We start from the raw sequence: 12,413 nt of genomic DNA, 5'->3' as shown, positions 1-12,413 counted from the left end.
CGGGGGAGGGGCGGCCCGGGCGGGGGCGCGGCCTCGGAGGGGGGGGTCTGTTCCGGGGGCCGCGCCCGCGGGCGGGGGCTCTTTGTCCGCTGTGCTGCGGCGAGGTCGGGACAAAGGAGGCGGCGGGGGGCGGAGGCCGATTCGCGGGGAGCGGTGTCCCACCTCCCCCGCCAGGGCATGCCCCCCACTGCGGTCCGCCGTTCCGCGCCTCGGGCCAACTGCCGGGGTCCCCGGGACACTTCGAGATTTTTCCAAATTCCGGGAGAGGCGGGGGTTCTCGCAGTTCCCGGCGTGGTCAGGAGGGCTCCGGAGGTGGAGAGGTGAGGGTCCGGACAACGTCTGGCACCCATTTCGCGGGTGGGGAAACTGAGGCTGGGCCGCAGCGTTTGGTGCCGGGTTTCTTCGGCAGTGACTGCGCGGTCTGGGCATGAATGGGTCTTGTGGTCTCCTGTCCCCAACTCCCCCTCCCCCAGTCAGGCCGACTTGAGTTGCCTCTCCAGCTGTCGCTCCCTCTCCAACTGTCGCCCCTGGGCCAAGCCCCTTCCTCTCTCGAGCCTGGTTTTGCTCCTCCATTGAGGGGGGAGACTACATTGTCGCCTGGCAGGGTTAAATGAGAGGGTGCGTGGAGCGCGCCTGGCACCGCGCCTGTACGCCGCCCGCGCTCAGCACACGGGAACTGCCAGGGCGCTTGTCATTCCTGAGTCCCCAGCATCAAGCTCTCCGCCCAGGTCACCCAGCCTGCCCCAGCAAGGGGCCAGACCGGACTCACCTGTCCCCAGCTTCACAGGCACAGGGGACAGGAGATGAGTATCAGGAATATGACATTTTAGTGTTGGGGTCAAATTTAGAATTCAGGATCCAGGCTGCCTGGGTTTGAATCCCTGAGCATCTGCTTTTGAGCTGTGTGACCTTGGCCAACTGACTTAACTTCTCTGAGCAACAGATTCTTTACCTGCCCAGTGGGAATAGTAATAATTCAACTCTAGGGCTGTTCTGAGGCCGAAAGGAGACATCTACATGAGGGTTTATAGCTCAGTGTCTGGCACATAGTAATCACCACCAGCTTTTGTCAAGCATCTACAGTTATTACCAAAGTTGTTTGGCCAAATGCGCTGACTCTGAGGTAGCGTATGAAAATGCCCAGCGGGTGACTCACAGGGTGGGGGCATGAGCCTCAGGCCTGGGCCACAGGGTACCCCGTCTGACCTTGGGACAGTCCCAGAGCTCTGCAGGCTCCAGCTTCCTCTTTTACCATGGGGAAGCCTGGGGGGTTTTGGACCAAGTTTCCTCTTCTGGAGGACAGGGCTGTAATGGGGTAGGGGGTGGAGGATGAGATGACACTGGCCATAGAGCTGGGCACAGCCCCATAAAAGGTAGCTTCCTATTGGCATCCCCACTGTTCCCGGTCCTGGCTCTTGGAGGGCAGGGGCCTTGTGTGATGTGTCCTTGTGTCCTGGTACCTGCTTGGTGCCTGGCACAGAGCAGACATTCCACCTGCATGCTGGTTGTGTCTGGCAGTGCCCTGTTCTTCCTACAATCTTATTTTCCTAATCAGAACCAGGGCAGGAAATGTTTCTGGTTTGTGAACTGGGGTCCCCTGAAGAGGCAGAGCCTGGTTTGCATACTTCACAGGTGGTTTGTTGAGGGGTGGGAGACATGGCTCCGCCCCTTGGGGCAGTGCTGGAAGCACTGGCTGGCCCCCTGTAAGCAGGACAGCCTTCCTGGCGTCCCTTGAGGAGCACCAGGAGGTGGAGACTGCTGGATGGGGGTGGCGAGCTGGTGCCCAGCTAAGCCCAGCAACACTCGTGATGTGCCCAGTTAAGTGAAAGGGAGGCAGCGTGTTCCTAGGGAAGGGGTTATTTGTGGCATTGGGCCTGGGCCAGGCTGTGTGCCCTCCTGCTCTTGGGGGGGTCCCAAGGGCTCACTGTCCTTGTGGCACCCAGGAAGGCGTGGCTGGTGGCATGCATACCCGGTGGTCCCGTGGCTCTTTCATTTTCATGTTTCTTATCACTTCTCATCCTCTGCACAACCTGGTGGGTGAGGTCAGGGACTCGGTCCCACTTTGCACACTGAGAAACTGAGGCCATTATGGGTGGCTGGGGCAAAGCAGCTCACAGTAGCAGGTGTAGGGGTGGCAGGAGGGAGGAGACTGAAGACTGTTTTGCTGCTGCTGTGTTCCCACTGGGCCTTGAGCACATGGAGTGGCCTGTGGAGTGGGGCTTAAGGCATAGTTTTGGGATCCTGTGAACTGGGGCCCCTCCTCACATTGGGCAAGACCTAAGGGAGAAGCCATAGGTCTTCACAGGAGGAGGGTGGGGTTCACACCAGCTCTGCCCTAAAGTGCTTTGGGGCCCAGTTACTGATCTTGAAAATCTGGACACAACAGTATTAGTGATACCTGCAGCCTGGGGGCAGGTGCGGGCCAGTGCTCACCTGGAGCTGCTTGGGCTTGTTGTCACTGTTATTCCAAGGGACACTCATGGGCTTCGTTAGAGGCCACAGCATCCTCTGCTCCAACTGATCTCCTTTGAGGGTGTTCAGGGCACTGCACGGGGGAACCTCTGCAGACTGGAGGGCTGGGCTTTAGAACTTGTCTTTCCAGGAGTGTGGATGTGATCCGAGGGTCGGGCACCCTTGGCAGAGGGAGGCAGGACTGAGAGCAGGAGGGTGTAGAGTGGGTGGGAGATTCTTCCTGTATGTCTGGGGGGACCCAGATGGCCTCAGCCTTCGAATGCGAGGCTTTGTCATGACTGAGGGAGCCGGCCAAGGGGATCCTCCGGAGGGGGTGCTCCAGAGTGCCCAGATACTGCTGCCCCTGGCCCGGCTTGGCCCGCTGCACTTGAGAGACCCCTCCCTTTGCTCTGCTGGGCCCCACTTCTGGGTTTGCATCCTGCTCTCCAGCTTTCGCTCTTGGGCAATTCCTTCAATTCTCTGCGCCTGCTTCCTCATCTGCAGAATGGAGATGATAATGGCATACGGTTAAGCCGTGGAATGGTTGGCAGGATTCAATGCTTGTATGAAATACACGGGAACTATTTTGATGATTGTTCTGGGATAGTCCAGGTTTCCCGTGTGCCATCCTGGCCATCTCCCCAGCCCACACTGTGGCCCTGCCTGTCCCACCCTGTCCAGTGGGCTTTGCTGGATCAAGGTGAGGGGTCAGCCAGCTTGCAGGAGACACCTTCATTCACAGAGGCCTGCGGGGGGCGCCCAGGAGAGGTGCAGCAGGTGAGAGGGGTCCAGCCAGGCCAAGGGGCTCACAGGGGCCCAGCTGCCCTCAGCACTTTGGGTTTCCTCTGGGCTTTGCTTCTCGGCTGCCCCCTCCCCTGCCCGCCCCCCAGCAGGTATGGAGACAGCTGCCCCTCCATGGGCTCGGGCCTGCCATAATCCACTGGCACGTGGTGCTCCTGCCCCCGCACTCGTGCTGCAGCCTGTCCTCCCACGCAGGCTGCCTGCTTCCTTGAGTCTGCGGGGACAGGCATGGGGACCCATGCTCAGGGACCCTCGTGGGAGAGGCCTGGGGGTTAGGGAGCTGGCTCAGGGCTGGGGACCGCTGACTGTGATCCCCATGAGAACAGGTTCTCCTCTAATTCATCACCATATCCCTGGGCTTGAGCCACCCAGCAAACATTTACTGAGCACCTAGTGTGTGCCAGGGATGGGGCAGGGATCCAGCCATGGCCAGGACAGACAGTGCCCTCCTCTTCTCAGAGTCTACGGTGGGGAGTGAGACAGTAGCGGGGATATGCATCCCCTGACCCAGAGAATTTCAGGTAGCAAAGAGCTCTAGGAAATCAAATGAAGGAGGGCCAGGTGGTGGTGAGGGGGTCGGGGTGGGGTCTGGGGCTAGGGTGGTCTGGGAGGGCAGCCCCCAAGAGGTGACTCCTGCGAGAGTCCTGGATAGCAGGGAGGAGCCAGGTGTGGGACAGACAGGGAAGAACCCTGGGGCAGAGGCCTGAGGTGGAAGCCAGGAAGCCTGGTGAGGCAGGGAATTTGGATTCTCTTCTGATGCCAGGGAGGGTTCTGAGCAGGGAATGACGCGATCAGATTTGTTAAAAGATCAGTTCTCAGTTAATACTAGCTGAGTGAATAGAGGAAGAAACAAGCACATTCCGGGAGGGCCAGGGATCCCAGGCCAGGCGAGACTGGCTGGGCCACTAGGCTCTAAGCCCATGGGGGTAAGAGGCCCATACCTGGCTCTGTGCCCTCCTCCTGGCCAGGGATGAGGGCAGCAGACAGGGTTTTGAGGTCACCACTCTTCTCAGACGGCCCCTTTGAGCTGGGGCTGCCTGTGCCTCAGTTTCCTCACTAGCCCTGGACTGCTGGTTACCCCCTGCACTCGTGGGTGCCTCCTGGGCTCCCTGGTTGGCCCCTGGGCCCCCCACCCAGGTCATAATGTTATTGTTTGATTTCCCGCTTCCTGCCCCCAAACCCACACCCCCACTCTCAAGCACATACACTTCCCCTTCCGAACTGATACTGACTCGCCTTCCTGTCCAGAAGCCCCATGGGAAGGCAGGCTCCCGGCAGGCCCTGTAGATGGAGGTCCAGGAGAGAGGGAGGCAGGAGGCATGGGGCAGGTGGGTGTTCTTCCTGCAGGAAGGGAACATGGAGGTTGGGACACGTGGAGACGCCCACCATGGCGGGTGGGCTCTCTGGGGGTCAGGAGGGTCCCCTGTCCAGTCTGGAGGCTGAGCAGGGCTGTGGGAGCTGATGGTGGCAGGGGAGAGGCCAGGGTGGTCTGCACACATAGGGTGACACAGTGAACAGGGCCACTCATGGAACACACAGCCCACTGGGGGAGGTGAGTGCTAACCAGATGGCCGTGCTCCAGAAGCCAGGGCTGCAAACGGAGGTCAGTGCTCTGGGGGAAGGGGCCCCTCCCTGGACATCCAGGGCAGGAATGCTTCCTGCTGGAGCTGGCGTTAACCAGGGCAGAGGTTCTTTCTCTACCTCCACACTGGCGACATTCGGGGCCAGGTCATTCTGTGGTGTGGGGTTGTCCTGTGCATTGTAGGATGTTTAGCAGCGTCCCTGGGCTCAGCCCACTAGATCCCAGTAGTACCAGTTCCTCGGCTTGTGAGAACCCAAAATGGCTCCAGACATGGTCAAATGTCCCCGGGGTGAGGTACAGTCACCCCCAGTTGAGAGCCACTGGGAAAGGGGATCAGAGTATTCCTGGCAGAGAGAACCACCTGTGCGAAGGCCTGGTGGCAGAAGGGTGCCTGGGGTTGAGTATGGTTGGGAGCAGTGAATGGGGAGTACGGGCAGTGGGGGTCCTGTCGGTCACTGTAAGGACCTGGTCATTTCCTCCGACTAAAGGGGGCCTGCCTGCAATGGGCTGGTACAGGTGAACGGGGGGCCCGTTGAAAGAGATGGCATGGACCCTAGAGGTGGTAAGAAGGCGGTAGACTTGGGGGATACCATCTCCTCCTGCGAGTGGTATCAGAGTGGCACAGACAGCAGGGCAGTCCTCGGGAGTCTGCAGTTTTCCCAAGACCTGGTCCCTCAACAGACTGGGCGTTGACTTAGCTACCTTTGACCTTCAGGCAAACCCAGCCTCTGGGGGAGACTCCCTGGTTAGGTAAGAACCATTTCTATTTAGGGATGTTATCGCTCAAGGACGCACAGGTTTGATCCTGTTTGGGGAGAGAACCTTATCCTTCCATTCCTGTCTACCTGCATTGATGTCAATCTTCTCAAAAAAAAAAAAAGTATTAGACGCCTTGTTCTGGCTGAGTGCGGGCTGCGTGCCCGGCCCTGTGCAGGGTGTGGCATGGGCATGTCATCATCCTCTTGGCCTCCTGGGTGTAGTTACTATTATTTATTTGGCCTGTGTATTAGACGCCTTGTTCTGGCTGAGTGCGGGCTGCGTGCCCGGCCCTGTGCAGGGTGTGACATGGGCATGTCATCATCCTCTTGGCCTCCTGGGTGTAGTTACTATTATTTATTTGGCCTGTTTTTGGCAAGGCAGCAGAAATAAGAAAGGGCAGAGTCTTTGGACCCTTGGGGAGCCTGCTAGCCTCAGCACACAGGGATAGTGACCACAACAAAGCCCTAATCTCAGTGGCTGTGTTTGCCCTGAGCAGCCCCATGCACAGATGGGAAGGGTGAGGCTTGGCGAGGTGGAGCTTACGTGGTATCGGAGCTTATGTAGCTCAGAGGTGGTGGTCCCAGTCCTGCCACCTCCCTGCAGCTCGCCTGCCCCACCTAGTTTAGCATCAGCGGCACCGGTCCCTTATGTTCCCAATGTGGAGTCCCACACGTGTAGTGACTGGCGTTTTGCAGTATCAGGCCATGTACAGTCTGGCTCCTGCACTAGAGGCTGAGCTCTGTGAGGGCAGGAGCCGTCTGCCCCACTGTCCCCTGCCCTCCCCAGAGCTTGCCCTTCTGGGACTCTTCCCTTTTGCTTGCTGGCTTGGCCTCAGTCCGAGCCACACAGCAGCACTGATGCCCAGCTTCCCTCTCGGGTGGCATGTTGCAGACCAGGGGTCTCCCCAGCCAACTGCAGTTCCCTGTGGCAAAGGCTGTTGTATGCTGCACCCTCTCACAGGTATCCCGGAAAGACTGGGTTGTTCTGTAGGCGCTGATGTCATTTCCCTGCTTCCAAATCTCTCATCTTGGCGTCAGGAAGCCTAGTGGCACCAGGCTTCCAGAATGTGCACCTTACACAGCAGGGCCAGAACAGTGCCTGGCCCTCTTTCAGCTCTGCCGCAGCTGTGGCAGGTGCCCATCCCGTCACCCCTCCCCCCCGCCTCATCTTGGGCTCTGCAGCTGAGCAAGAGTGACTGCCTGTCTGCTAGCAGAAGCACTCAGGGTATCAGAGGTAGTAAAGGGACGCAGACTGCAGTGAGCACTGGTGAGCCAAGAGAAACAGTGAGAACCGACCAGCACGTTTTTCCTAGGATGATGCCTAGGAACTACAGACCCCACGGAAGTGAGCAGTCGAGGTCCCCAGCGGAGCCCTGCATTTACCTCATCTTGCTTTGTCTTTCAGGACTCTCGTGTCCAGCCTGAGTTCCAGCCTCATTGAGCCAGCCGCCCCTGAGAGCTTCCTGCCCAGGAAGCCCCCCAAGCACTGACCATGTCTATAATGGACCACAGCCCCACCACGGGTGTGGTCACAGTCATCGTCATCCTCATTGCCATTGCTGCCCTGGGGGCCCTGATCCTGGGCTGCTGGTGCTACCTGCGGCTGCAGCGCATCAGCCAGTCAGAGGACGAGGAGAGCATTGTGGGGGATGGCGAGACCAAGGAGCCCTTCCTCCTGGTGCAGTACTCGGCCAAGGGACCGTGCGTGGAGAGAAAGGCCAAGCTGATGACCCCTAATGGCCCAGAAGTCCACGGCTGACCCGGGATGCGAGGCTCCTGGTCCTGTGTGCAGCCAGCCAAGAGGGCTGGAAGGGATGAAACCACACAGACGTGCTGTTGTCTCAGAGGAAGGGTTAACACTTGCTAGCATGGCCTCGGCAGGCTCCATCATCGCATGCACTGGGTCCCAGGGCCCCGCTGTCCTGGGCTTCCCCTTGGCCTCCTGGGGGGCCGCCCATTGCAGGCAGTGGGTAGGCCTGACTTTGCTGGGGCTCACGGCCCCTCAGCGCTTTGTTACTTGAATGTTCAGCTGAGCCTGTTTTTGATGGAGCTACTACTGTAATGCGTGAACTAACAAACCTGTGAACTGTAAATAGGTCCCCAGAAGCATGTGCTTAAACGTCTTTGCTGATTTTTTAAAATATCCTGTGGAGCACATGGGACTGGTTTGATGACTGTGCTAATGATGAGCTGAGTCAAAACCATGGAGGGTCTTGGACTTGAAAGGTCTCTAACATGCGTCTACGTAAAGGGAGTGAGATGGCAGTTTTATGTCTCGCAGCTGACCAGTTGGGGCGCTTGGGTGATTTCTGCTTGGTTAGTAGTGGATGGAGAAGAACCATGCCCTCTCCCTTTGTCCAGGTAGATTCGGTTGTTAAATAGCAGTTCCTGTCAATAGTGGATTTACTGCAAGGAAGCTACCATACCTGCTTGGGAGCCAGTGAAGGACAAGTCCGGGCACAAGTCCCAAGGGCCAGCAGGTGTCCTTGTAGCAGAGCAGTTCCTTGCCCCTTTGGTCTTGAGCATGCTGAGTATCCCCCTCAGTGCAGGCTTTGCAGCTGGCCCAGGAAAGGGAAAAAAAGTTGTGTTTTCTGTTTTGTTTTTGTATTTAAATATTTTCTGCGCTGGGCAGGGGAGGGGACTGTTGAGGTTTTCTCTTTCCTGCTTCACAAGTTAGCTTCCTTTCCTCCCTGACTCCCACCCACCTGCTGGGCACTGGACTTCACTTTCTTCCGTGGGTCTCTGTAACTGTCTTGAGTCCCCTCACGCAGCTCTGAAGGCACTGAGTGCCAGTCGAAGGTCATTTCCTGTGTGCACGTTCATTCATACAGAAGCCACCAGATGCTCCCTGCCAGCCTGTGCTCATGCAGGGGGTGGGGGCAGGGTGGAGGAGAGCGTTTCAAGTTCAGGACTTCATTTTCACATAGGCGATGAGCTGGTGGCTCAGAGCCAGCGCCTTGGATGCTCCCTGCCAGCCTGTGCTCATGCAGGGGGTGGGGGCAGGGTGGAGGAGAGCATTTCAAGTTCAGGACTTCATTTTCACATAGGCGATGAGCTGGTGGCTCAGAGCCAGCGCCTTGGCAGCCTGCATTCCCACGGTATTCCTGTGTACACTTCAGTGAGCTCATTTTGACTTTGAATCCCACCGCTAAGCACATTCTAAACTATCATGATGAAAACGTGACTCATGTCAGCATCCTCAGTACAGAACCAGAGGCCACTGCTGGCTTTAGACCCCACTGAACTGCAGAGCTCTGGCCTCCTGGTCCGGCCGGAGGTGCCTCCTCCGAAAAGCATGTTAAATGAAACCACTTTCTAGAACCCTGAGGGGCAAGCTGTAGGGAACACTTTTTAGTAGCATACACCCAAATTGGGGGTCAAACATTAAGGAAGAGCTTGGGGTGGACAGAGGGGTAGCTAATTAGGCCATCTGAGCTGTGGTAGTGAAGCTACTGAGGAACCCTTAGAAAGCAGGAGCAGAAATACCTTTGGCCACTAATAGGATGGCCAAGCTCCAAGAGGTGATGGTGGCACAAGCTGAACAGCCCTGCAGGCTGGGGTGGGCAGGACTCAAGGTGGGGGCAGGGTCGGGGGATCTAGCTACTGAAATGAGGCCTAAGAAGGAGAAAAGAAGTTCTGAAGGTGCCAACGGAAAGGCTGGGGAGGAGGTTTGCTTCAGTGAGTTAGAAAAGGCTTGGGCATTTGACCCATCCCCCTCACATCTTAGAACTTCCAGGCTTTCTACCTCGACTCACCGCAGCCAGCAGATAAACCTAGGCTGTTTTTCCTTCAGGCCCACACCCGGTAATCCAGGAGCGGCTGGGATTTGCACCTTCAGTCTCTGAGCCTGACCCCTGGAACTGACTGTCACTCAATTGTCAGACTTGCCATGTGGTTTTTACCATGCCAGTGAAATTTTGGTTTTGAAATTATTAAACTTCACTTTCTCATCAGTTTCACTTTTGGAGCTATTCTTCCCCCACTCCCGGGTTGCCAGGGACGTCCTTGGAGCTTGAATTGGGCCCATCAGAGCATGGTGGCAGTGTGGGGAGAGGGTCAGAGGCACGGTGGCACTGGTGGGGGTCTCTGAGAGGAAAATGCAAACGACTGTAGAAGTAGTGAACATAATAGTGCTCACTGTTATTTGTCAATAGCTACTTTTTTTTAGCGTAGACACCAGAGCCACACACTCAAATGGCTTAGTAAGTTATGACCTCTCTTTGAATTCTTACTGAATAGCTCAACTGTTGCGTTCAAGTTTTCTGACCAGTTGAGAAATTAACCTTTCAGTCTTCATATTATCACAGATGCAATAGCAGGGGAGTAGGGAGGGGAACTCGTGACAGAGCCACTAAAACATGGACTAATTTTTCATACATATCTTCAAATGGACTGTGCTGTTTTTGTCTCAAAGCTACCAAGTTTGTGCAATAAGTGGAAGGGATGTCATCCCTGCTCAGTAAAACCTGATGACATTCAAGTTGATTTTCTAGACCACTGAGAAAATCTTTATTTACAATAAATTTCAATAAAATTTGCATAAATATATTCCCAATGTACAGTTTATATCTCTAATTTCTTCACGTCATTTAAAAAGTTAGTCTGTCCTATTTTCGTTACTCCTTTTGGATGCCAGCACAGAGCTGACATTAGAAGGTGGAGGGGTGCTGCCAGGTAACCGGGGGGCACCTGAGGGCTCAGGGGAGTCAGAGCGTGCCTCTCTCTGGGGAGCCAGCTTTTCAGCTTCGTCCTTTCCCTCCAGCTTCTGCTCCATGGTCGCCACCAGGATCTTAAGCCACGCATTCTCGGTGAGGAGGTTTTCCGAGGCATCGGCCAGCTCCTGCAGCTTGCGGGCCAGCTCCTCAAGCTCGCGGGTCTTGTGCATGTACAGGGTCTGAAGCTGCTCACTCTGCTGCTGGAGCAGACTGTGCTGCTGCTCCAGGGTCTGCTGCTGCCGTAGCAGCCGATGCTCATCTCTGCGGGCTCTGGAGAGCTGGGCCTCCACCTGCACTTGTGCTCTCTGAAGGCTGCTGATTTCCGCTCTCAGTTTCTGGATCTCTCTCTCCAAATGGGAGATGTGCCCCTGCTGTAAGACTGCCTCACTCTGAAGACATTCTTTGGTAGGAGGGTTAGCCAAGTTCTGGGGGGCAGAAGCAGGGTCTGAGTGATGCAAAATGAACCTCAGCAGATTTGGAAGGGTAATGGGGAGGTCGTCGGGGTATTTCACACTTAGGTCCTTTCTGGAGAGAAAGGGAAAGGAATCAAAGATGAAAGTCATACCAATAGGTTTAGTACAAAAGCAGACTCTACTGGATGTCAGGCCATCTACTTACCAAGAAAAAACATTCCGAGGATTTTACTTATTGAAAGTCAGTAAGGAAAATGTTGCCTGGGCAAGAAATTCTCTACAAAGCTGAGGATGTCCCATATGCTTGTTCTCTAAATTAAGGTGGCTTAACTTTTTTTTTTTTTTAATTTTATGTTATGTGTATTTTACTTATTTTATTGAAACATTATTTATCGGGTACAGAATAGGGTGGCTTATCTTAAATGTGTGTCTGTTCTTGAGGACAGAGCTCAGTTCTGTACACAACATTCCAAGAAAGATAAGAGCTCCCAGATGTTATGTGTATTTTACTTATTTTATTGAAACATTATTTATCGGGTACAGAATAGGGTGGCTTATCTTAAATGTGTGCCTGTTCTTGAGGACAGAGCTCAGTTCTGTACACAACATTCCAAGAAAGATAAGAGCTCCCAGGCCCAAGCTTAGAGCCAGCAACTCAGGGAACCAGGAGTGTGCTCTGAGAGGCCCAATGGCTGTGTCAGGAAGGCTGTCCTACGGTAGGACTGTCACCCATAGCACTCTTGTGGCCATTGATGGTGCTTGGAGAAATAGAAAAAACCTGAAATACACTCAGCCTGTTTCTTCAGCAAGCATCTATTACATATTATGTAAAGCAGAGGTCTTCAACTGGGTGATTGTACCCCTCAGGGGACATTTGGCTCCCGCGTGGTGAGGTGCTACTGGCAACCTGATCCTTGGAAAACAGACCAACCAAGGGACTCTGATAAGTTAAGGCTGCCCGGCCTTGACAGCACAGAATCAGGCCCAGGAAAGGGGCTTCCCCACAGCTTTGTTCCAAGTCCTGATTTAGAAAATTCCTTTTTAGAACTTGTCGCTTAATTGTCTGACACAGATACATTTATGTGTGAATGCACAATCTGGCTGCAATAAACCAAAACTACCAGCTGTATGCATTTATGCCTGAGGTGGGCCAACAGACGGCTGCTGTCTCCCTCAGGTATGAAAGGAATGGAGGTCAAGAGCAGGGACTCCAGAGCCCAGCTGCCTGGAGTGTAATCGCCAGCATGTGCTAAGACACATGACTTCTCTGTTCTTACATGGCTTCCTCTATAAAATGGGGACAATAAGAGTGTCACCCACCTCATGGGATTCTTGTAAGGATTAAACGAGTTACATGAATCCTCAGTGAATGTTAGCTTTTTAAAAAGTCACATTGTTCCTTAAGAAACCACAAGAAGCCACTAGTTAAAAGCTTGAACACCTCTCCACACACAAAGCTAGTGGCCAAATACCTGAAAGTGACAAAAGATGTTCTATTAATGTGTAGCCCTTTCCCTATCAAATAAAAATCACAAGGAAATTAAAATCAGATATGCCCTACTTTACACAATGTTTACAGAACCTTTCAGGTAACTTAAAAAAGTTTTGAAAACTTTTAGGTAATATTAAACATAAAGAACTTGGAACTTTGCATGTAAACTGTTTTATGAAATAATTCTGGGGTAAATATTTA

General features: G+C 54.5%; 2 protein-coding genes across 3 annotated transcripts in view; one reads left to right on the top strand and one right to left on the bottom strand.

Moving 5' to 3' along the window:
• The first annotated feature begins 7,003 nt into the window (after positions 1–7,003).
• Positions 7,004–7,747, top strand: SNN (stannin). The gene has a single exon (XM_008593692.1). The coding sequence runs from the start codon at positions 7,085–7,087 to the stop codon at positions 7,349–7,351; it is 267 nt and encodes an 88-aa protein (XP_008591914.1). The 5' UTR covers positions 7,004–7,084; the 3' UTR covers positions 7,352–7,747.
• A 2,326-nt stretch (positions 7,748–10,073) lies between these two features.
• LOC103609348 (thioredoxin domain-containing protein 11) overlaps positions 10,074–12,413 on the bottom strand; it is a 50,982-nt gene continuing 48,642 nt past the window's right edge. For both annotated transcript variants that reach the window (XM_008593676.1, XM_008593683.1), the window contains one exon: positions 10,074–10,832. In XM_008593676.1, coding sequence (XP_008591898.1) covers positions 10,190–10,832 — 643 coding nt within the window. In that variant the 3' untranslated portion in view covers positions 10,074–10,189. The remainder of the gene's footprint in view (positions 10,833–12,413) is intronic.

Source organism: Galeopterus variegatus, unplaced genomic scaffold (genome assembly GCF_000696425.1).
Source record: "Galeopterus variegatus unplaced genomic scaffold, G_variegatus-3.0.2 Scaffold161, whole genome shotgun sequence".
In the NCBI taxonomy this organism is placed as follows: domain Eukaryota; kingdom Metazoa; phylum Chordata; class Mammalia; order Dermoptera; family Cynocephalidae; genus Galeopterus; species Galeopterus variegatus.
Note: the sequence above shows the minus strand (reverse complement) of the source record. Positions and strands in the feature narration are given on the sequence as shown.